Here is a 23,726-nt window from a genome sequence, read left to right as displayed (position 1 = left end):
CTTGCTTTATGTCAATTACACAGGAGAATAAGAGAAATATAGAAAACTACACGAAGATATGAATGGAAAACAATATAGAGAGCATAGCCACATCAGCTCCAGCGCCCCCAGCCCCTCAAGGACACACAGCCCGGTGACACCAGACCTCCTGAGGCTTCCAAAGGAGCTGGGAGTCTGAATTTTCATGCGAAATTAAAACACTGCCGCTTCCAAATCCTTAGGGAAAGAAATAGTGATTCTATATCATTTCTTCATAAAAACACTGTGCTGGAAACTGAACACATCAAGAGTCCACCTGCAGTGCAAGCTGGTTTGCAGCCCCTGATCTGCAGCAAATCAAGCTGCATGTGCTGATGTCCAGAGGGGGCCAGGGCCTTCCGGGTCCTCTGTGAGGGGGGTGGGGAGGGGAACAGGTAGGGGACATGGATTGAGAATGCCCTGTCAGAGACCCTCTGAGGAGTCCTTCATGTGCTTCTATTCATTTAATTGACACATAGTAGGTTATAAGCCCAGTGCACAGATGGGGAACCTGAGGCTCTGATGAGTAAATGGACAGGATCATCCAGTTATGAGATGTCTTATCCTTGTCACTCTGGTGTCCATCTTCCCTCTTCCTTCCCTGTCCTTCCAGCACCTCCTCCTTCCTTCCTTTGTCCCGGCCATGACCTTCCTGGCTCCTTGTCTTCCAGTCCACACGCCTGGCTGCTGGGCAGGCAGGGCTCAGCCATATCCAGGCTGTGATCTCTCTGGGGCACCATGTCCAGGCTCACAGATTAGAGTGGAGGAGGGGCTGCTGGGAGACTCGGGCAAACCTCTTGCTTTCCAGGTGGGGGAACTGAGGCCCAGAGAGGGCACAGGCCTGACCCAGGGTCACACGAAGGAACCTCATCCTCTCCTTCCCCAAACCCTCCCTCTGTGCCATTAAATGGATCCAAAGAGATGGGAATACCAAACCACCTGACCTGCCTCTTAAGAAACCTATATGCAGGTCAGGAAGCAACAGTTAGAACTGGACATGGAACAACAGACTGGTTCCAAATAGGAAAAGGAGTATGTCAAGGCTGTATATTGTCACCCTGCTTATTTAACTTATATGCAGAGTACATCATGAGAAATGCTGGGCTAGAAGAAGCACAAGCTGGAATCAAGATTGCCGGGAGAAATATCAATAACTTAAGATATGCAGATGACACCACCCTTATGGCAGAAAGTGAAGAGGAACTCAAAAGCCTCTTGATGAAAGTGAAAGAGGAGAGTGAAAAAGTTGGCTTAAAGCTCAACATTCAGAAAACGAAGATCATGGCATCTGGTCCCATCACTTCATGGGAAATAGATGGGGAAACAGTGGAAACAGTGTCAGACTTTATTTTTGGGGCTCCAAAATCACTGCAGATGGTGATTGCAGCCATGAAATTAAAAGACGCTTACTCCTTGGAAGGAAAGTTATGACCAACCTAGACAGCATATTCAAAAGCAGAGACATTACTTTGCCAACAAAGGTTCGTCTAGTCAATGCTATGGTATTTCCGGTGGTCATGTATGGATGTGAGAGTTGGACTGTGAAGAAATCTGAGAGCCAAAGAATTGATGCTTTTGAACTGTGGTATTGGAGAAGACTCTTGAGAGTCCCTTGGACTGCAAGGAGATCCAGCCAGTCTATCCTAAAGGAGATCAGTCCTGGGTGTTCTTTGGAAGGACTGATGCTAAAGCTGAAACTCTAGTACTTTGGCCACCTCATGTGAAGAGTTGACTCATTGGAAAAGACTCTGATGCTGGGAGGGATTGGGGGCAGGAGGAGAAGGGGACGACAGAGGATGAGATGGCTGGATGGCATCACCCACTCGATGGACATGAGTTTGAGTGAACTCAGGGAGTTGGTGATGGACAGGGAGGCCTGGCGTGCTGCGATTCATGGGGTTGCAAAGAGTAGGACATGACTGAGCTACTGAACGTAACTTAAAGTTGTCTTTTAGCCTTAGATGTAAATTGCAGGGTCATTTTGTTGAGGTAAGTTGGGAACAGCTTCAGGGACAGATACCCCCATCAGCCCTCATGCCAGTACCCCTCCCCACCCCTGGCATGCCCACTGGGAGGCCAGCAGGCTCCAGCGCTGCCCTGCAATTGGGGCTCAGGGAGCTTTGTGAGTCCAGGGAGGTTCTCAGGTTTGCTCTGTGTTTCTCTTTCCAGCCTCAGCTTGTCCCAGGGTTTATTATCAGCAAAGGTGACAAGGCCCCTGATGGCAGGAAGCTGGCTGGGGCTCAGGCTTCTGGCCCTTCCACCCTGGGGGCCTCTCAGCAAATAGTCCCTTGGAAACAGGGCAGCTGTCCCTGCAGAGGGGGCGGGCTGGGAGAGGCCTCACTCTCCCAACACACTGGACCCTGGAGGAGCCCCTGTGTGAGGAGGACTGCAGTCTTGGCTGGCGGGACTGTCTTAGGCAGGTGACCTGGGCAATTCCGTAGTCTCCAGGGTCCCTGCCACTCTGGCCACATGTCCCTGTCACAACCCTGAAATCCCTTCAGGCCTCTGTTCTCCTGTCTCAGTTCCAGCCCAGGCCCCTCCTCCATGGGAGGGTTGGCTCCATGCCTGCATCCCTTCTGGGTCAGAAGACCCCTACTGGGCTGCCTCAGGGCCACTGGGACCCTGGAATCCGCACTCGTTCCCCCACTCCAGTCATCCCCAGTCTGTCACCCAGCCCCTACTCCAGTCCTGGTTGCCTTCTCAGGGCTATCCCCTCCTAGGGGTCCGGCAGGTGCCTCCTCTTTTAGCTCCTGCCCTTAAAAGGGGGCCAGTCATCGGTCCATCCCCACCCCCTCCCTGGGATGCCCTGAAAGACTTCACATCAGAATCAGACACAGCATCCTTGTTCATTTCCAATCCCTTCTTCCCAGCTTGGAAGCTGCTAACCAGTCTCCCAGGCCAGGAGAATCCTCACTCAGGTAGGACTACCTCTAGATATTTCCAGACTCACATCTGGATGGCAATTTTGGAGCTTAAAAGCTAAACATTATGTTAATTTATTCTGTGGTTCCTCCGGGACACTCCACCTTGGAGTCATGTTGGGTTGGAGTCTCCCTGCCCCAGTGAGGAAGAGTCACATGGGAAGGCAAAATGTGGGGGAGGGGATTCAGAACAGTTCCTATTTTCCATGTCATCTTGTCCCCATGGCCTTGCTCTCACCCCATGGCTCCTCCCTGTTAATCTCTGAAGCTGCCCTCCTCCGGGTGGAGCTGTGTCCTCTCAAATGGCAGCTCCTTCCAGTGATGGCTCCTGGGAGGACAGGCCAGGACACGTGTCTCCAGGTTGCTGTGGAAGGAGGCCATGGCCCTGAAGGTATGTCCTGGGTCTCAGAGCCCCAAGCTTTGGTCCTGGGCTCCCACTCTGGCTGACCTGCTGAACTGTAGAGCAAACACTCAAACCTACAGCTTTGGCATTTTCATCTGGATTTCCCACTCCTATGTAAGGGGCAACCTCAGGGAAATACTAAACCACCCAGCTTCAGTTTTCTCATCTGTAAAATGTGGTTAGCAGTACAATCCAATATCCCATTTCTGAAACCTTTGGGTCTGCTCCAGAATTCAGAATTTTTCAGCTTTAGAATTCAGAATTTTTCAGCTCCCGATAGTGACATGGTGCATCTGCTCTGAGATATCACACTCACTGGGGTCTGAAAGCACCTTGTAATCAGATACAGGAGTGTTTCTGCAACTGAACTTTGGAACATAAATTGTCTCATGTTTGTTCAGGTCAAAACTTGTTACCAAATGAGTTTTTTCAAAATTCTTTTTTCAACAAACACATGAAAAGATGCTCAACATCACTCATTATCAGAGAAATGCAAATCAAAACCGCTATGAGGTACCATTTCATACCAGTCAGAATGGCTGCGATCCAAAAGTCTACAAGCAATAAATGCTGGAGAGGGTGTGGAGAAAAGGGAACTCTCTTACACTGTTGGTGGGAATGCAAACTAGTACAGCCACTATGGAGAACAGTGTGGAGATTCCTTAAAAAACTGGAAATAGAACTGCCTTATGATCCAGCAATCCCACTGCTGGGCATACACACTGAGGAAACCAGAAGGGAAAGAGACACGTGTACCCCAATGTTCATAGCAGCACTGTTTATAATAGCCAGGACATGGAAGCAACCTAGATGTCCATCAGCAGATGAATGGATAAGAAGGCTGTGGCATGTATACACAATGGAGTATTACTCAGCCATTAAAAAGAATACATTTGAATCAGTTCTAATGAGGTGGATGAAACTGGAGCCTATTATACAGAGTGAAGTAAGCCAGAAAGAAAAACACCAATACAGTATACTAATGCATATATATGGAATTTAGAAAGATGGTAACAATAACTCTATGTACGAGACAGCAAAAGAGACACTGATGTATAGATCAGTCTTATGGACTCTGTGGGAGAGGGAGAGGGTGGGAAGATTTGGGAGAATGGCATTGAAACATGTATAATATCATGTATGAAGCGAGTCGCCAGTCCAGGTTCAATGCACAATACTGGATGCTTGGGGCTGGTGCACTGGGAGGACCCAGAGGGAGGGTATAGGGAGGGAGGAGGGTTCAGGATGGGGAACACAGGTATATATAATGGTGGGTTCATTTCGATATTTGGCAAAACTAATACAATATTGTAAAGTTTAAAAATAAAATAAAATTTAAAAAAAAAAATTCTTTTTTCAATTTTCATAGCCTTGAAGGGTTGGGATTGCAGATAAGGACCAGCCTAACTTCTGTCTCCATAGATAAAGGTACACAGATCAGAGAGATAAAATATTCATGGTTTGAGGCCAGACCAAACATGGCTATAAGATTTGGGATAAGACAAGTCTCCTGACAAGGCCAAGGCTGATGGGTGGGGAGAAACATTCTGGAGCGGCTGTGCTGTCACCCGAGTGTCTGAGCCATTGGTTCCAACTCCGCAGATCCTGAGCCTCAGCCCTCACAGGGCCCTGAGACTTTTCCAGGCGTCTTGACTCCAGAGCTGGATCTTTTTCTGGTGGGTGTCAGCAAAGACCACTGCCGTATCGATGACCTAGGCCTGAACAACCATTAGGACCTCCACAGGATCGTCCTCAGGCCTGAGCTCTCTGACCATCATCATGGGCTACTTTCTCCGCCTGCTGCAGCTGCTCTCCACCTGCGTGGCCTTCTCCCTGGTGGCTGGTGTGAGCACTTTGCAGGTGGCTGCAGGTAACTGGTCCATATTTGGTGCTTCTGCTTCATCGTGACCCTCATCATCCTCATAGTCGAGTTTGTGGGCTTCAGCCTCGCCTCCACCTCTCCTGGGATGGCTTTCTCATCACCAGCGCCTCCTGTGCCACCTTCTTATGTCTCTCAGGCTCCATCGTCTTTGCCACTGCCTGTATCCAGTTGCTGCCTCACAGCCCCTTCGGTGACCACGCCATTGCGGTCACTGCCTTTTCCAGCCTTGCATCTGTGGCTTATGCCACTGAAGTGGTCTGGACCTGCGCCCGGTCTGGAGAGTTCTCCTGCTCTGTGCTCACCTTGCCAGGCCTGCTTCACAGGCTGGAGATTTTCGTGGCCTGCATCATCTTTGCCTTCATCAGCAGCCCCCATCTGTATGTGCACCAGCCGGCCCTGGAGTGGTGCGTGGCCGTGTATTGCATCTGCTTCCTCCTGTCAGCCGTGACCCTCCTGCTGAACTGGTACAACTGGGACAACAGGCTGCCCGTCCCCGTCCCCCTTGTGCATTTGGGGCTGACTCTGCTCTCCACCCTCCTCTATGCCTCCGCTGTGGTCCTCTGGCCGCTCTACCAGTTCAACAGGGAGTTCGGCGGGCAGCCCCAGAGGTCCAGCGACGTGAGCTGCCGTGATAAGCTCAGCTCCTACGTGTGCACCTGGGACCAGCGACTGGCTGTGGCCGTCCTGACTGCCGTCAATCTGCTGATTTATGTCGTGGACCTGGTGGACTTGGCCCGCCGCTGTTTTTATCAGCTTCTGAGGCTCTGCACCAGGCCCCCTGGTTCCCTCTTATTGTCAGTGGAGGCATCTTCACCAAGCTCAGTCATCCTCTCATGTCCTCTTCCTGGCTCCCTCTCTCCCTTCTCACATCCTTTCCCATTCATCTTGCTCTTTCCTGTTCCCTTCCCTCCTTCTTCTCTGTCTCCCTTCTGTCTCGTGTGCTTGCCCATAATTCTGTTTTGTCTCTTTCTTGTGTTGTTCCATCTTTTCTACATTTTCTGCTTTTTGGCCCTTTTCTGTTCTTCCTTGGTTTTCTCGTCTCCTGTGTCCTGACCACCTCTCCCCATTTTCCTTCTTCTGATCCATCAGGACCTGAGACTCCTTCCTCCTCTGCCCTCCCACCTCCTAAGGTGCTGACTCCACAGCACACAGCCCTCTGTGCAGCTGTTCACACCCTGGGCCTCCGGAGGCTCTGGTTGTCCGTCACCCTGTCTGTGTCTTAGTTGGTACAGATGTGTGGAGTGGGGTGAGTGTGGGTAGCTAGGAATTGGACCCCGTTTTTCCCAGTGGAGGGAGTTGTAGAGTATTATTGTTGTTCAGTGTCTCAGTTGTATCCGACTCTTTGCGACCCCATGGCCTGCAGCACATCATGCTTCCCTGTCCTTCACCATCTCCCGGAGCTTGCTCAAATGCATGTCCATTAAGTCAGTGATGCCATCTAACCATCTCATCCCCTGTCACCCCCTTCTCCTCCTGCCTTCAATCTTCCCCATCATCAGGGTCTATTCTAATGAGTCGGCTTGTTTTTAAGTTAAAACACAATCTCTGGAGGTCAATAATTCCCAGTGGGTGGGAGTCTTGAAGCAGAGACCTTGGGTCCCTGGGCCCCATCTGGTGCTCAGCCCCACCGGAGATTGGCTCCAGAGTTTTTGCAGGTTCACTAAACACCCACTGCCTAGAGGGCTTCTTAGAGGAAGTTGTGATGATTTCCATCCCAATAACTTTCTGGACATCGAAGTAGGAGCTGGCAGAGAACCCCAGGGTCTTGAAGACACCTGTCTGCAGTGTTGGTGAGGGGCAGCGATGTGGCCCTCCTGCCCCAGTGATCAAAACTGCAGGTCCTGCCTCTGCAGGGAGAAGAGCATGGCCACTGCAGCCTTATGTGATGCTAGCCTCAGATTATTTTTTTCTTTCTTTGTCTATCTTCTGGTCAGGACGCCAAAAATTATTGGGTGACTTGTTCTTAAAGAGAAAGTTTCTTTTCAGAATTTCTTAGGCAGGTGGTTTGGGGGTGGGGGTGGTTGCTGCTGCTTCCATTGCCAAAGGAATTGCATTGTTTGAGTGTGAGGTGACACGTGTGTGTGGTTCTGTGTACCTGTTGCTTTCTGCTGCTGCTTCCTGAGTTTCTGGAATCAGGTAAAATAAATATATAATTAAAAATTTTTTTCTAGATCGTTTTGTTTCCATCAGCCCCTGCTGTCAATCATCAGGAAAAGCCTTGTACTTTTTCTCACACACATAATGTACTTTATAATCTCAGTATAAAGATAAAGAGCATCGTCCATGGCTCAGCAGTAAAGAATCCATGGGCAATGCAGGAGACAATGCAAGAGATGCCAGTTTGATCCTTGGGTAAGGTAGATCCCCTGGAGAGGGTATGGGCACCCACTCCAGTACACTTGCCTGGAAAATCCCATGGACAGCAGAGCCAGGTGGGCTACAGTCCATGGGATCACTAAGAGTTGGACATGACTGAAGCCACTTAGCATGCATATAAAGATGAGAAGGAAAAAAGCAAAGAAACAAAAAGCCCAAAACAAAATCCACATATTCTAATACCCAAATTGACCTAGAACTCAAAAGAGCCCTAGTCAGTTTTCACCCTCACCCAAATCTATGTTTTTGAGAATCACTCCCACTGACTCTCCACCTCCATCTGGGCCAGAGCCTGGGGATGTGGCCCAGCCTGTGAGGCAAGAGGTTGGGCCCCACCCCAATGTCCACATTCTGCCCCCTACCTCTTAAAGGGGCCATGACAGCACCTCAAGGCCTCTCTTTAAAGATGTGTACTGGTGTGGATGTTCAGTGCACCTGTGCGTGTACATGTGTGTGTGCTCATGTCAGTCAGTCAGTTCAGTCGCTCAGTCGTGTCCGACTCTTTGTGACCCCATGAATCACAGCACGCCAGGCCTCCCTGTCCATCACCAAGTCCTGGAGTTTACCAAACTCATTTCCATTGAGTTGGTGATGCCATCTAACCATCTCATCCTCTGTCGTCCCCTTCTCTTCCTGCCTTCAATCTTTCCCAGCATCAGGGTCTTTTCAAATGAGTCAGCTCTTCACATCAGGTGGCCAAAATATTGGAGTTTCAGCTTCTACATCAGTCCTTCCAATGAACACCCAAGACTGATTTCCTTTAGGATGGACTGGTTAGATCTCTTCACAGTTCAAGGGACTCTCAAGAGTCTTCTCCAACACCACAGTTCAAAAGCATCAATTCTTCGGCGCTCATCTTTCCTTATAGTCCAATTCGCACATTCATACATGACCACTGGAAAAACCATAGCCTTGACTAGACAGACCTTTGTTGACAAAGTAATGTCTCTGCTTTTTAATATGAGGTCTAGGTTGGTCATAACTTTCCTTCCAAGGAGCAAGCATCTTTTAATATCATGGCTGCAATCACCATCTGCAGTGATTTTGGAGCTCCAAAAAATAAAGTCAACCACTCTTTCCACTATTTCCCCATCTATTTGCCATGAAGTGATGGGACCAGATGCCATGATCTTAGTTTTCTGAATGTTGAGCTTTAAGCCAATTTTTTCACTCTCCTCTTTCACTTTCATCAAGAGGCTCTTTAAGTTCTTCTTCACTTTCTGCCATAAGGGTAGTGTCATCTGCGTATCTGAGGTTATTGCTATTTCTCCCAGCAATCTTGATTTCAGCTTGCTTCCTCCAGCCCAGCGTTTCTCATGACATACTCTGCATAAAAGTTCATATGCCGCCCTGCGATGACACCAACAGCCCTATATAGTAACTGGTGATGAGAAATGCACCACAAGCCTTCTTCTCCTATTCGCAGCTACAAAGTCTCAACCCCAGCATCCTAGCGTCACCAGACCCAGAGGGGCCAGACAAGCAGAGCTGCGGGGGAGGGGAGGGGCCCCACTGCTGCCCCTCACTCCTGTACTGGGGTAAAGCGTGTGATCCTCACCCAGGGGCTGGATGGATGGAAGGGAAGGACTTCCAGGAGGTGGTCCCTGTGGCAGGTAAATCTTAAGCAACAATGAAATAAAATTCCTACTTTAAGACAAGACAAGAAAAATTTAAATTGAACATTTTTGGTCTGTCTGTTTCAGATTCTTCCCTCTTCTCTAGGGTGCATATTTCATCTGCATTGTGCCTTAACCAGACCTCTTCAAGGGAAGAAATACCCATTTCACCACAAGGGTGACATTTTCTAGAGGAAGCCATGTAACTCCTTAGAAGACAGCACTGCTAACTTACTTAGGACCTGATTAATGTCTCTAACTGTATTACTTGTGCTCTGCTTATTTTAAAGATTCATGCCTTATTTCTTGTATTAACAGATGTGTGATAAAGAATGTGATGAAAAAATAATGGTGACTCGGCCTCTTGAAATGATTCATATAGTATATATAGTTTTATAAGATCCAGGATTGTAATGCAGTGACTATTCCCATATGACTCAGTGGTAACGAACCTGCCTGCTAATGCAGGAGACTCAGGTTTGATTCCTAGGTCTGGAAGATGCCTTGGAGAATGAAATGGCAATGCACTCCAGTATTCTTGCCTGGAAAACCCTAAGGACTGAGGAATCTGGCGGGCTACAGTCCATTGGTCTCAAAGATCAGAGACGACTTAGCGTCTAAACCACAACAACAGCTACAGATACGGGAATAAGCAACAGGAAGGAACCATCTGCTCAGGACTTGGGCCCAGACCACCTCTTTTCTGGGAGCCTTTTTTGTCGTCATTCAGTCCAATGACTTTAAGATTCCACTCATCAATAAATATTCTTGTTCCCCAAGTGTGTGTGCCAGGCCCTCTTCTAGACACTGGATAGAGAGCAGAGAACAGAACCAAGAGTTCCGGCCTCATGGAGCTTGCACTCTAGTACAGGAGACATGCACATCAATACATAACATCAGTCAGTGGGCTATTAGTGCCATAATAAAGGGAACACAGGTAAGAAGGGTTATTGGAGTGCCTGTTGGCGGTGGGGGGCAAGGCTGCTCCATGGATGTGACGTTTAAGAAGAAACTGAAAGAAGAGTGTAGGCTGAGGGAGGACAGCTCCCCAGTTCTGTCTCCGGAGCCGATCTCTACTGGGATCCAGAGTCATATACACCTGCCTCCTGATCTCCCCTCCGGATGTCTCGGGACACGTCACACTTAGTATGTCCAGTCCCACCTCTTCAATCCCCTACTCCTATCACACGCTGATCCTTCTTCATGTTTCCATCACAGTCAATGGCACCACCTTCCCAGAAGCTCTTCACAATATGCTCCTGAACCCACCCACTCTTCTTCATCTCTAGACCACCTGGTCCAGATCCATCCATCCCCTCACCTGTACTCCTGCCATAAGCTTCTAGATGCTTCCTCTATTTCCATCCTTTCCCTCAAAGACTGGTTTGGAGTAAAGTCAAAGTACGATACTCTGAAGATTTCTGTTTGCTCCCTTAGGATGGAACACAGACTCCACAACATCACCCACCTGCAAAGCCCTGCAAGATCTGACCCCTTTCTTCCTCTCCAGCCTCCTCCTCTGCCTCCAGCCACTGACAACTGTTTCCAGTTCTCTTGGTCATCTCAGAGCCTTTCACCTTATATGTCTACACACCACCCCCCAACCCTCAACTGAGACCTGAGTTCAGCCAGGCTCACAGCAGTCCTATGCTCAGTCTATGCTACTCTAAGTCTCAGTTTGCTAATCCAGAAAATGGAGACAATAGCTCCTGCTTTTAGTCATAAAGGCTGTTAACTGCACCCTCCAGAGACATCTCTGGCAGCATAAGAAGAGAACAACTGTATTAGAAGGATACTGGATAGCTTGCAGAACTGCTAGAGAGGGACCAGCCTGAGAACAGGCTCAGACCAGAAATGAGGGTTCTGGACAGCCAGCTCACAGCCAAGGGCACTTGGTCCAGGCCCCGTGGCCACTGGAAGCACACTGGATGCTCTGCAGGCCCTGCAGAAGGAATTCTGGTCTCTCTTTGTTTCCGTGTATACCTGTTCTTGTGTGTCCAGGTCCCAGTTGTGGGAGAGGTCCAATACTTATCTGGCCTTTCTTTCTTGAGGCTTCCCTGATGACTCAGACAGTAAAGCATCTGCCTGCAATGTGGGAGACCTGGGTTCGATCCCTGGATGAGGAAGACTCTGGAGAAGGAAATGGCAACACACTCTAGTATCCTTGCCTGGAAATCCCCATGGACGCTGGAGCCTGGTATGCTATAGTCCATGGGGTCGCAAAGAGTTGGCCACGACTGAGCAACTGCACTTTCCTTTCCTTTCCTTTTCTTTCTTATTGAGGGTCAGGCCCAGTCTCTCCCCAGGTTGCACACATTATGGGATTGTCCTCAAATATGGTGATGAGGTCAGATCCTCAGTGATTTCCCTCCTTGGAGATATCCATCACAGAAGGTCAAGTGTTGTTAGGAGGATTAAATGGGACAAAACATGACTCAGAGATTCTCAAATATTCCCCCAAAAGGCAGAAGGGATGGAATGCATCCCAGTTGGTAGGTCCAGGCTATAGTCTGAGCTGTAAGCACTTGTTGTATTCATTTCAGAAACATTTGCCATGGGCCAACAGGGCAGGTATTGACATAAAAGTTAAGAGAGGTGTCACACAGAGCACACACTGCAGGCTAACCACTGTTCTGGATGTTTTGTTCCTCCCAGCAGCCCTTGAACTATGCACTCAGTGTCCCCATTATCACAGACACACAGTGGGTAACTAGACCAAGATCACACAATTAGGAAGTGGCAGAGCTGGGATTTGAACCCAGTCATGTGGGTGCAGGATCTTGTACTCGGATTGTCATTAATTTGTCCCTTGTATTCCAAAAAGATAAAACAGCCAATACTTTTTAGCACCACAGTCAAGCACCTCCTTGGTGGCTCACATGGTAAAGCATCCATGCAATGTGGGAGACCTGGGTTCGATCCCTGGGTCGGAAAGATCCCCTGAAGGAGGGTATGACAATCTGCTTCAGTATTCTTGCCTGGAAAATCCCCTTGGACAGAGGAGCCTGGAGGGATACAGTCCAAGGGGTCGCACGGAGACGGACACGACTGAGCGACAAAACACACCACCAATCTGACTAGGTGACTTATTATCTCTATTTCATTTCATTTTCAGGGATATTATTATTGTCATCCCCATTTAAGAGATGATGAAAGTGAGGCTCAGAGAGCATGTTATGTTTTTTCCTCAAGGTCACACAGTTACTCTCTGAGAGAGCCTGCGTTCAATACAGATCTGTCTCCCCCAAAGCTCAGCAAGAACCTCGGGAAATGCTGAGCCCATTCCCTCTTCTCTCAGATCCAGGTATAACCTCCTGGCTCCTGTCTGTCCTGCTCTGGCTGCAGTACCTCATTCAGAGGTCCTACAGCAGCACCCCTGTCTCAGCCAGACTACCTATTTCCTGTTGAAAAGGGAAGTAGCCAGCAGAAAAGTCCGGAGACAGCAGGGAGAAACTTCACAGGGGTTGATTAAAGCCCCCTTGTTTCTCCTCAGCTCCCCTGCCTCCCAGCAGGCACTTTTAGACAGGAGCCAACCACACAGACAAGGGCCGCATGATCGGCCGTCTGCACAGGCACCCAGGGCAGATAACCAGGTGCCTGAGACACAGGAGGGAACGTCCCCAACTCTCCCCACTCAGAGGAAGACTGAGGAGGCTGATTCTGTGATTTTTCCAAGAAGCTGCTCCAGGACCAGAGAACGGGAACATCTGTGCCCCAGGCTGTATTCTGGATGTGGCTCAGGCCATAGTCTGGGGGCGTCAGCTGGAGTCACCCTGTGCAGAGGAGGCTCTGGTTGGCTGAGGAGGGAGCCTCTGGCCGCTGCCCGGGAGACAAGAAGCCCAGGCCAGACAGGGAGCAAGAGAAGGGCCTGAGGCTTGGGTACTGGGAAGTCTTCTCCATCAGCTGCGTGTGTTGGAGGCCTGGGGGAGGCCGTGGTCACCAAGTAAGTGGGATTCGGGTCCCCAGCTCCCCCTCCCAAGACCTCTGGACTCAAGTCACCTCCCTTTTCTCTGCCTTTGGAGACAGGCCTGTGTGGGCATCTCTCAGCTCCTCCCCCAGCCTGTCTGCTTTGGAGTCAGAGCAGATGTGACTGTGAATCCAGTCACAGACCCCCGATCTGCCTCTCTTCACTCTGGGCTTCTGTTTTATCTTCCCCTGCTTATGGTCAGCCCTCTATATGCCCAGCAGGAAGGAATTTGCTTTTCCTAAAGGAAACACAAGCTCCCTAAATAAGGCAAGAGCATTCTGGCTGCTGAGCTGGACTCTGAAAAAATGGAAAGTCAAGAATGTGCGGGAGCAAGGAAGTCTGGGAGACCTCAGACTGTGGGGGTGCCTGGAAGCAGTTTGTGTTTTTGACAAGAATCACTGGAGAGTTGGACCCCTGGAAAGTGATTAAGGAAACTCATGTTATGAAAGAGAAGCATGTTCCCCACCAGGCAGAGGTCATGGGGAAGGAGGGTGTGTTTAGTCAGGAAGGATGTGACCAATAAACAGGACCCAGCAGCCGAGAGGAAACAAGCAGAGAGGGTGGAGAAGGTGGACAGAGGGGAGGGAGCCGGCTCCATCTCCACGTCTGAGTCTCCAGGACTGGCAAGTCCAGGGGCCCCGGGAAGAAGGGGCTGGGAGGGACCAGGGTCTCTGGCACCCCTCCCCCATCTAGCAGATGAGGAAACTGACTCAGCAGCAGTGAGTGACCTCCTCGGGGGGACGGGGCAGGTTTGTGCAGGACCTGCGTGGACGGGGCAGAATCCCAGCCTGGAGGATGCTGCTGCCACATTTGTCACAAGCAGCGTGGGGCCGTGGACAGACAGCTGGCCTGGGGACAGGACACTTGGTCCTGACTCTGACTCTGCCACACACAGGGTGACTCTGGACAAGTGCTGCCATCCCTGGGGCCCAGCTGCTCCTTTTCTATGAAGAGAAGACTAAGTGTATCTCACTCAGTCATGTCTGACACTTTGCGACCCCATGGACTGCAGCCCACCAGGCTCCTCTGTCCGTGGGATTTCCCAGGCAAGAATACTGGAGTGGGTTGACAACACGTCTCCAGGGGATCTTGCCAACTCAGAGATCAAACCCAGGTCGACCTGCATTGCAGGAGGATTCTTTCCCATCTGAGCCACCAGGGAATACCCTAAGACTAGAGGGTTGGACTAAATACAGGATCATTACACTTTCTTTTCAGGGCCACAGTGAGGGAACTGGAGCAGCCTTGGAATTGTGACAAATGTCCCTTAACCTCTCAACAGGAGGATTTGACCAGCTTCCCCCATGAACCACGAGGCTTGGACAGCAAGCTCCTCAGGTGAGCCCACCCTGAACAATTCTTTTACTGAAGCACAGAGACATTTCCATTCTCCTGGGAAGTGAGGTCCCAGGGTTGTGTTCAATTTGATTTAGAAAAATATAAGAATATGAGGTTTCTGCACTGAGACTTGCGGAGGTCAACGCATACTTGCTTTTGTGGATAAAAAATTAGCCAATAATCAGACAATCTAAGAAAGAATTGGAATTTTATTGGAACCAACCTGAGAAGTTTAACTGGAAGATAGTCTCTCAAGAAGCTCCAAGAGCTGTTTTGAGGAGATCAGGGTTGGAGGTCAATGTTTATGTCATTTGGGGAAGGCCATGAAACCAGCCCACGCCTTGGAAGAAGGTTGCTTCACTCAGGAAGAACAGATATCACAGTTCATGCTTTTAGTGCTTCCTAAGCTTGGATATATGCAGGAAACTGGGTTCATAGAAAAGTCTCCTGAAAATATCCAAGTATGTGAGGGCAGGTTCTGCCAGTTTTCTCAGAGTACAAAGTACAATCCTGACCTTTTTCACGACTTCTTTCCAGAGTGGATTGCAGGTCAGTGAATTGCAGCAGCCAGTGACTTAATTTTGGAAGACCTCAGTGGTGGGCAACATTCTTTATCACACAATCTATTTGTTCCATCTTAATTCCAATCAAGGTTTGGGAGGAATTTTCCCAGGTCAGGGGAGGATTCCATTGATGGGCCATTGGGTGTGCAATTTTTCCTCTAGTTCTGGTAACAGTAGCCAAACTCCTCTGGAACAATTGTCTCACTTGTCTGTCCAGCTCTCAGAAACGGTTCCCTCCTGTTGCTTCTTCCCATATTTTGAGTCATGGATCTTATAAAACTGTATGTAAGGTCACCTGGTCATCACCATGTTTATCAGAGGCTCAATGACACATTTGTTAATGCGAGAAACAACTCTCTTGTGAAGTGCTAGACAAGAGTAATATGGCGAGTGACATTAATAAGGTCATAGGGAGGAGTGTCATGTAAAGTCACAAGGCTGGGGTTAGAAGAACAAAAATGGATCTTTGTATTGGGTCAGGTATTTCTGCCCTTCGGAAGGTCTGGTTAACACGTACTGCAGATGCACACTGCACACTTCAGGGCAGGGAGGAGGTCAAAACAGGCAGAGACGAATTTTGTTTAAATTTTCCTTGTCTTGCCTTGCCTTAAAATATGAATTTTATTTCATTGCTTCTTAGGATTTGCCTGCCATAGGAACCATGTCCTGGAGCCCTCCCCATCTACCCCACCCGCCCCCGGGGGGAAGTACTAATGCTTCATCCCAGTACAGGAGTGAGGGGCAGCAGTGGGTTGCTTTCCCCTATCCCCCTTACTGCCCCCACCACAGCTCTGATGCCTGACTCCTCCAGTCCTGGTGACTCCAGGCTCTGGGGTTTGTGGCTGAGAACAGGAGACTAAGCACAATATTGGTGGCTTCCTGGCCACCAGTTATTATAAAGGCTGCTGGTCCAAATGCACCTGTGAGCACAGACATGCAGGCACATACACAGGCAAACGCGTGCTGGCTGTGCACGCAGGGACACACCTTTAAATACAGTCATCCGGGGTCTGGTCCTTTAAGAGCTAAGGGGACAGAAAGTCTAGTGTTGGGGACACAACTGCTAGTTGTCTTGGGCTGGGCCATGCCCCCAGGGCCCGGGGAAGGTGCGAGTGGGGAGACATTGGGAAGGGCTCACGGAGATGGGGGCTTTCATCAGAATAAAAATCTGCTCCATCCTTCCCAGCTCTGAGAAAATTTGGGGCAATTAGCATATGTCAAGTTTGTGGGGTTTTTTTTATCTTTGTATTGAGGTTAAAAAAGAGCATTACATTTGTAGGAGAAAGGGCAAGGCTTCATCTATGATTGATAGCAGGGTTGATGGTATCCAGAAATTCCAGACAATTAAAAAAATCCATGTATTTTACATCTATTTAGATCATATTATGTGTGGGTCCTGGAGAAGCAGGAAGCGGCATCAGAAAACAGCTGACACATAGAAACACATGTCTGTGCAGCACAAACTCAAGCAATACAGTTTCCTCAACTGTGGCATCAGCAACCCACCCATCCAACACCACTCATCAACAAAACTTTGAAAAGAAACTTTGCATGCAAAAATATAGTCACCCAGTAATTTTTGTCCTTAAGACAATAAAAATTGAAGAAAAATAAAACACCCAGGCTAACATCACCTTTAACGCTGCCAGTGGCGATGCCCTTCTCCCTGCAGAGGCAGGACCTGCTGTTTTGATCACTGAGGCAGGAGGGCCACATTGCTGCCCCTCACCAACACTGCAGACAGCTGTCTTCAAGACTCTGGGGTTCTTCACAGTCCATTGTTTATTCCCCAGAGAGTGGTTCAGATCGAAAACACAGGCCGAGGCCACCCCAGATCAATAGCATTAATGTAGTGCCCTTGTTGGAAGAACCTTTATTATAGAGTAACAGGAAAGCTGCCCATGGCATTTCCTCCCACTTACCAAATGTTAACAAATCAGTTCTAACTGCAAAAGAGTGGAGGAATTGAGAGACCCATTCAGGGGGTACACAGTTCTTTAGACTAGAAAACATACATGGGTTAGGACGTATGAAAATTTAAAACTCATTTTTCTTCTTGGTTACAGAGTCATACTCTAGTTTTGCCAATTGGCCAAGATGCGTCCCAGTGGACTTCTAGAAGGGATAGATATGGCCCCCTCGTTTCACTTTGCTTGCTCCCCCAGGACATATTTCAAATAAACAAATTCTTCTTCAAGAAGAGGCACACACAGGGTCATAAACAAGCCATATCCCACTCCTGTGGTGTCCAAACTGACCACAAAGTTCCAAAGGGCAAATGCTTTGCCCAAACAGGAGGGGATGGGGGGCTCCCGGGGCACACACCCTCTACTCACTCAGTCAAGAGCTCAGCTGCTCCTTCAGAGGCCAGTTTGCTTCTCTCAACAGAAAGTGAAAGCAGGCTGTGAGCAAGGAGTGGGGAGGGACAGAGGAAATTCTGGAAACTAACAAATTCAGCAGCTGCTGGCTTAACCCTGTAGATCCTCCCCAGCCTTCCAGCTGCACTCCTCTCCTCGTCACAGAAGGAGTTGGAAGGGCTGGAGCACCAGGGACCTGACTCCTGCCTGGATGCCCAACACTGTCCCCCAGCTCAGGCTCAGGCTGCTCTTCACTGAAGAAGCCAATACAGAGAGACAAGCACTGGATAGAAGAAAGGTAGCTTTACATTAAGGAAGCCAGCCACAAGGGGAGAAGGCGGATCACTGTGCAAGAGAACCAACTCCCAGCACTGCAAGGCTCAGCCCCCATTTATACAAGGAGGGGGGCAGGAAACGGATGTGAGCTACACCCTGAGGGTATTGGAGACTTGACATTAACCACCGGGAGCCTTGCTGGGGACTGAGAACGTGAGTACGGTCCTTACTTTGTTAAGATAAGTGCATCTGTTCTAAAGATCAGTGGTTGTATACTTCTGAAAAATCAAGGACAGAGGGAGAGCTGAACCGGCCCAGTGAAAGAGGAAACAGAACATCCAACTCCGGAGCCGTGTTTAACTCTTCACAAGACTTTGGGTGGAAAGCAAGCAAGGTTACACACAACACCGCAGCCCGTGACCTGCCTGACCATCAGGAGCACTATGAGCTCGTCCTCAGGCTGGAGCCTCTTCCTCTGCTCATCCACATGCCTGACCCTCTCCCTCCGCGTGGGGCAGCTGCTCTCCACCCTCCTGCCCATCTTGCTGACCAGTCAGGACACTCTGAAGGTGGGTGTAATCAACTGGTGCCTGTTCATCTGGTGCATCTGCTTAAGCCTCACCTTACTCGGCTTCATACTGGAGTTGTGCAGTCTCTTCGGACTGCCATTATGTAACATCCAGTCCCTCCTCCGCTTGTCTGATAAGTTCCAGTACCACCTCCGCTTGTCTTGGGATGGCGTTCTTCACGCCTTTTGCTCTTACTTCGCCGTCGTCTGCCTCTCAGCTGCAGTCATCTTCGGCCCTACCTACATCCAGGTCTTTCCTCCAGGCCCCGCCCGGAATCGCGCCATCACCGCCACCGCCTTCTCCTGCGTGGCTGCTCTGCTTTATGCCATCGAAGTGGCCTGGGTCTGTCGACGACCCGGTGGAATGTACTGCTTTTGGCCAACCTTCCCAGGTGTGCTCAGGAGGCTGGAGAACTATGTGGCCAACATCATCTTCGCCTTCGTCTGCAACACTGACCTGTACCTGCACCAGCCAGCCCTGGAGTGGTGTGTGGCCGTGTACGCCATCTGCTTCATCCTGGGGGTCGTGAACTTCCTTATGAATGGGTGTGACTGTGACAATGACAAAAAGCTTCCCCTCCGCTTCCCCTGGTTGCTGCGGGTGCAGACTGTGCTCTCTGTCCTCCTCTACGTCACGGCACTGATTCTCTGGCCCCTCTACCAGTTCCACGAGAAGTGGGGGGGGCAGCCCCAGCGGTCCAGCGATATGAGCTGCGGTGATCATCTCAACGTCTTTGTCTGCATCTGGGACCAACGACTGGCTGTAGCCATCCTGACAGGCATCAACCTGCTGGTTTATGTGGCTGACACGGTGTATTTAGTCCAAGAAGCTTTTGTAGGTGGCTCAGAGGGTAGAGAATCTGCCTGAAATGTGGCAGACTAGAGTTTGCTCCCTTAGTCATCAAGGTCCCTGTGAGAAGGAAATGGCAACCCACTCCAGCTTTTTGCCTAGGAAATCCAACGGACAAAGGAGTCTAGCAGGCTCCAGTCCATGGGCTCGCAAACAGTCAGGCACAACTAAGCGACTAACACCTTCACTTTAACACAAGGCTGGCCCGGGGACACTTAATTCTCTTCACTGCAGTTTCTCCACCAATTTCTGACATCCCCTAACACCCGCTTCCTGGCTTCCTCTCTCCTCTCACATCGTTCCCCATCATCTCATGCTCTTTTCTCTTTCCTTCCCCTCCCAGCCCTGCCAGTGCCCCTGGGCTTGTCGGTCCTGGAGATTCAGACGTGGAAATGGCAGCTGGCTCCCTCCCCTCTGTCCACCTTCTCTGCTTGTTTCCTTTTGGCTGCTGGGTCCTGTTTATTAGTCACACCCTCCTGATTATGAAACAGACTGGGACCTGAGATCCTTTGCTGCAATGCTTGTACATGGACACATGTCTCCTCCAGCAACAAAATGCAAAGAAATTTGTGCTTGTGCACTTGGGGCCAACTCCAGACAAAGATACAAAGAGACCAAAAAAGAAAAAAGAAAAACCCAAGGGCCACTTGTGAAGAGCCTGCAAAAAGAAGCACTTGGGAGAAAAGCAGGGTTTTGAGCATGCCCCCTGCACACACCACCACCCAAGGGGTGGGCAAACCACCTCTGCCACCCCTCCATCCTGACCCCTGGACACACCCCTACCCTCACCGCATATCAGGAGCAAGCTTTCCCCACCTTCTCTGCCTCATGGAGCGAGCAAAGGAATCTGTTACTTGTTCTCACTTCCCCCTGTTTCTACAGGGCCTCCAATAAAGTCTTGCCTGAATTTCTTGTCTGGCCTCTAGTCAGTCTCCATTGATTGAAGGGGCCAAGAATCCTGGTTGGTATATATTTTGTGGCGCCCAATGTGGGGCGTATGTCCCCTTCTGGGGAGAAGATTTGGCACCTCGTAGACCACTGAAAGCAGCTTCCCTGTGGGTGACAAGTGGCCATCTGACCCTCCTGTTTCAACATCACTGAGTTTGGTAAGTTTGTCCCTGGCCCTGGGGGCCTTCAGTTCCCTCATTCAGGCAACTCTCTCCCCCTCCCCTTTCCCTTTCCCTCTTTTGAGATCTCTCTACTTTTCTCTCTGCTGGCTCCCATCTCTGTCCTGTGGATATCAGGCAGCTACAGCTGCCTCAGCTCCATTCAGTCATAAGACCCGCTCCCTCCAGCCAGCAACCGCTCACCTTGACAGGTGATTAAGAGAAAGTGGGAGAGGCTCACCGCACACCATGCAGACGGTGCTCCATCGGCTCTGCCTGACCGGAGACTGCTCAGAGAGAGAGAGAGGTTAGCCCCTCACGCATGTCGTGGCTGGAAGTCTGATCATCTCACTCTTCTCCCCTTTATTTTCCTGCTGAGGCAGGAGAGAGATAGGCATTTATGACTGGTCTCCAGTTTTCTTAAGGACGAGAACAAGTTGAACTTCAGGCTGGACACTTACAACCGGCCTCCTGTTTGCATTTCCTGAGACAGACGTTAGGTGGGCTCCAGGCTGGCATTTACCATCAGCCTCCTGTTTGCTTTCCGAAATGGGAGTAACAACAGAAACAGAGTAAGCAGCTTTGTCTCCGGTGGACACCTGAAGGTAATAGTCACAGCAGGACCAGAGAGGGGCTAAACCTTGTTCGAGTAAAGGATCAAGAGATTTTCCCCCTCTTTGGAGCTAGAGAGACACTACACACGTGCAGAAAGGTTCCTTGGGGGCCAAAAGTCAGGGGACGGTGCCAGGCCATAAAGAGCCTTGCTTCTCCCAGAAGCCCTCTTGGTTGAGAATTGTGTGCACACCTAGGGGCAAGGTTCTGAGACAAATCAGCCAGGGGTCAAAGCAGGATGTCTGGCCAGAGGGAAGACAAAGACCTGCCTTACAGAACTGATTGAACTGCCTCTTTCCTGTGCTCCTCTTCTCTAGGGGGCACGCCGACACCCTTTCTCTCCGAGCGTTCATCTCTGCCTTGCTTCTGTCTTAGTTAAACTAACAGTTTCTCAGTGTCCTCTTCCACTTCTTGCTCTTCGGTGTCTCCGATAATAAACTTTGTACCTGCATTTAAGATTTTTGCTTCTATGAGAAGTGCATTTTTCACTCCGGGCAAGAGCCAGGGGAAAATAGCTTTTAGCCTCTAGCCCTTGCTGGTCTGGAGGCTAGGATTCCTGGCTTTCATCCAGGCTGTGTGTGTGTGTGTGTTCAGTTGCTGACATGTCCAACTCTTTGTGACCCCATGGATTGTAGCCGCCAGGCTCCTCTGTCCATGAGATTTTCCAGGCAAGAATACTGGAGTGGGTTGCCATTTTCTACTTCAGGGGAACTTCCAGGGGATCGAACCAGTGTTGCTTTCATCTCCTGCATTGGCAGGTGGATTCTTAACCACTGGGAAGCCAGGCTACTCAGGTTCAATTCCTGGGCAGGGAATTAAGATCTCACTTCACACCACTTCTCACTGCTGCCTCACTGAGATCAGAATTGTGTGACAGGCTGACTGTGAAGTTCCTGAGGATAGTCCAGCTGGACAGCTTAGGAGTTTAAGAAGAGGCTAGTGAATCATGAGGCTTCCCAGGTGATGCTAGTGCTAAAAAACCTGCCTGCCAATGCAGGTAGACGTAAGAGACGCAGGTTCAATCCCTGGGTAGGAAAGATGCCCTGGAGGAGGGCATGGCAATCCACTGCAGTATCCTTGCCTGGAGAATCCGATGGACAGAGGAGCCTGGTGGGCTACCGTCCGTAGGGTTGCACAGAGTCAGACACGACTTAACTGACTTAGCACGCACGCATGCAGTGTCATCTCCTAAAGGAATAATTGAAGTTACCGACATGAGTACAATTTCCCATAAAGACTAGGCAGAGTGAGAAGCAGAGATGGTTGAGAAGGGAGAACTGAGAAAACACTGGTATTTAAGCAGCAGGCAGAAGAGGAATCTGCCAAGAAGTAGGCAGGATCAAGAGGAAAAGATCAAGAGGCTCCTGTCATTCAAATAATAATAGAGAAGAGAGTGTCAGGAGGATGTGGTCAATATGGTTACATGCTGTGGAGGTTAGCAGAGTTCATGTGGGATCAGCACTGAAAAGTGTTCATTGGATGTGAGTATTTGAAAATCTTTGAGAGCCTCAGGACAGAAGCCAGTGCATTTGAGACTGAGAATGAGAAGGAAAGACTGTAAATACAGGTTTCTCCTGGGGCAGCTAGTGTCTGTGAGGGGAAGGAGAGATAGGGTCATAGTGGACATGAGGGAACGGTCAAGGGAACTTACATGATAAGCTTGCAGAAGGACATTTACTATAGGTTAACTTCAACCCAATGGAACATCCAAATACTGATCCAATGTCCAAAGGGGAAAATATTTTTTAAAGCCCAAAACATGACAAAACATGAATCATAGGGACAGTGGATGAAATCTGCTAGTAAATAAAGAATATGTTATTGAATAGTGTGAACATTCAACTCTTCTCAAGGCAAAACAGGAGATGAGAAAGAAGACAGTAAAAGTTATTACTGTGGCGAGACCCATGGCTACCACCTCAGAGTCACCCTTCTTGTTTCCTTCATAAACCCAGTTCTGAGCAGAGCACACTGATATTCCCAGATATTGTCACTGCTGTATGTATGTCCTCACAGTTCTTCCAGTTCTTGTTTTATCCACATTGTTCAATATATTAATAGCAGCCAGTAGATATGTTTGGCTACTTCACTTTTAATTAATTAAAATTAAGCAGAATTAAAAATTCAGCCCCTCAGTCCTACCAGCCACATTTCAGTACCTATTCCCACATGTTGTTAGCAGTTTCTTTATGGGACTGGAGGAGGAAATGGCAACCCACTCCAGTGTTCTTGCCTGAAAAATTCCATGGAGAGAGACCTGGAGGGATACAGTCCAAAGGGTCGCAAAGAGTCAGACACAACTGAGCGACTGAAGATGCACTGTGCTGGACAGGGCAGGTGTTGGACTCTTCCATCATTGTGGAACGTTCTCCTGGGCTGCCCTGCTGCATACATTTTGAGGCTATGTTGTCAGATTCATATATGTTTGTGTTTGTCATATCTTCTCCATCTATCTTCATTTTGTCAATATTCATAACATATTTCCTTATCCCATATGATGTTTGTGATCTTCAATTCTATTTGTCAAAATTTAAATTTGTAACCCAGGCTTTAGCTGATTTCAGATCGGATCAGATCAGTCGCTAGGTCATGTCCAACTCTTTGCGACCCCATGAATCCCAGCATGCCAGGCCTCCCTGTCCATCACCAACTCCCAGAGTTCACTCAGACTGACGTCCATCGAGTCAGTGATGTCATCCAGCCATCTCATCCTCTGTCACCCCTTTCTCCTCCTGCCCCCAATCCCTCCCAGCATCAGAGTCTTTTCCAATGAGTCAACTCTTCGCATGAGGTGGCCAAAGTACTGGAATTTCAGCTTTAGCGTCATTCCTTCCAAAGAGATCCCAGGGCTGATCTCCTTCAGAATGGACTGG

The 23,726-nt window shown here is 49.4% G+C and overlaps 1 protein-coding gene and 1 pseudogene across 1 annotated transcript; both read left to right on the top strand.

Moving 5' to 3' along the window:
* The first annotated feature begins 1,917 nt into the window (after window positions 1–1,917).
* Window positions 1,918–6,600, top strand: LOC113879464 (annotated as a pseudogene).
* Window positions 6,601–18,160: 11,560 nt separating this feature from the next.
* Window positions 18,161–19,153, top strand: LOC113880087 (myeloid-associated differentiation marker-like). The gene has a single exon (XM_027522091.1). It carries the CDS (start codon window positions 18,161–18,163, stop codon window positions 19,151–19,153), a length of 993 nt encoding a protein of 330 aa, XP_027377892.1.
* Window positions 19,154–23,726: the final 4,573 nt, after the last annotated feature.

Source organism: Bos indicus x Bos taurus, chromosome 21 (assembly GCF_003369695.1).
Source record: "Bos indicus x Bos taurus breed Angus x Brahman F1 hybrid chromosome 21, Bos_hybrid_MaternalHap_v2.0, whole genome shotgun sequence".
Taxonomy (NCBI): domain Eukaryota; kingdom Metazoa; phylum Chordata; class Mammalia; order Artiodactyla; family Bovidae; genus Bos; species Bos indicus x Bos taurus.
The sequence above is the reverse complement of the archived record's forward strand: the minus strand, read 5'-3'. Positions and strand labels throughout refer to the sequence as shown.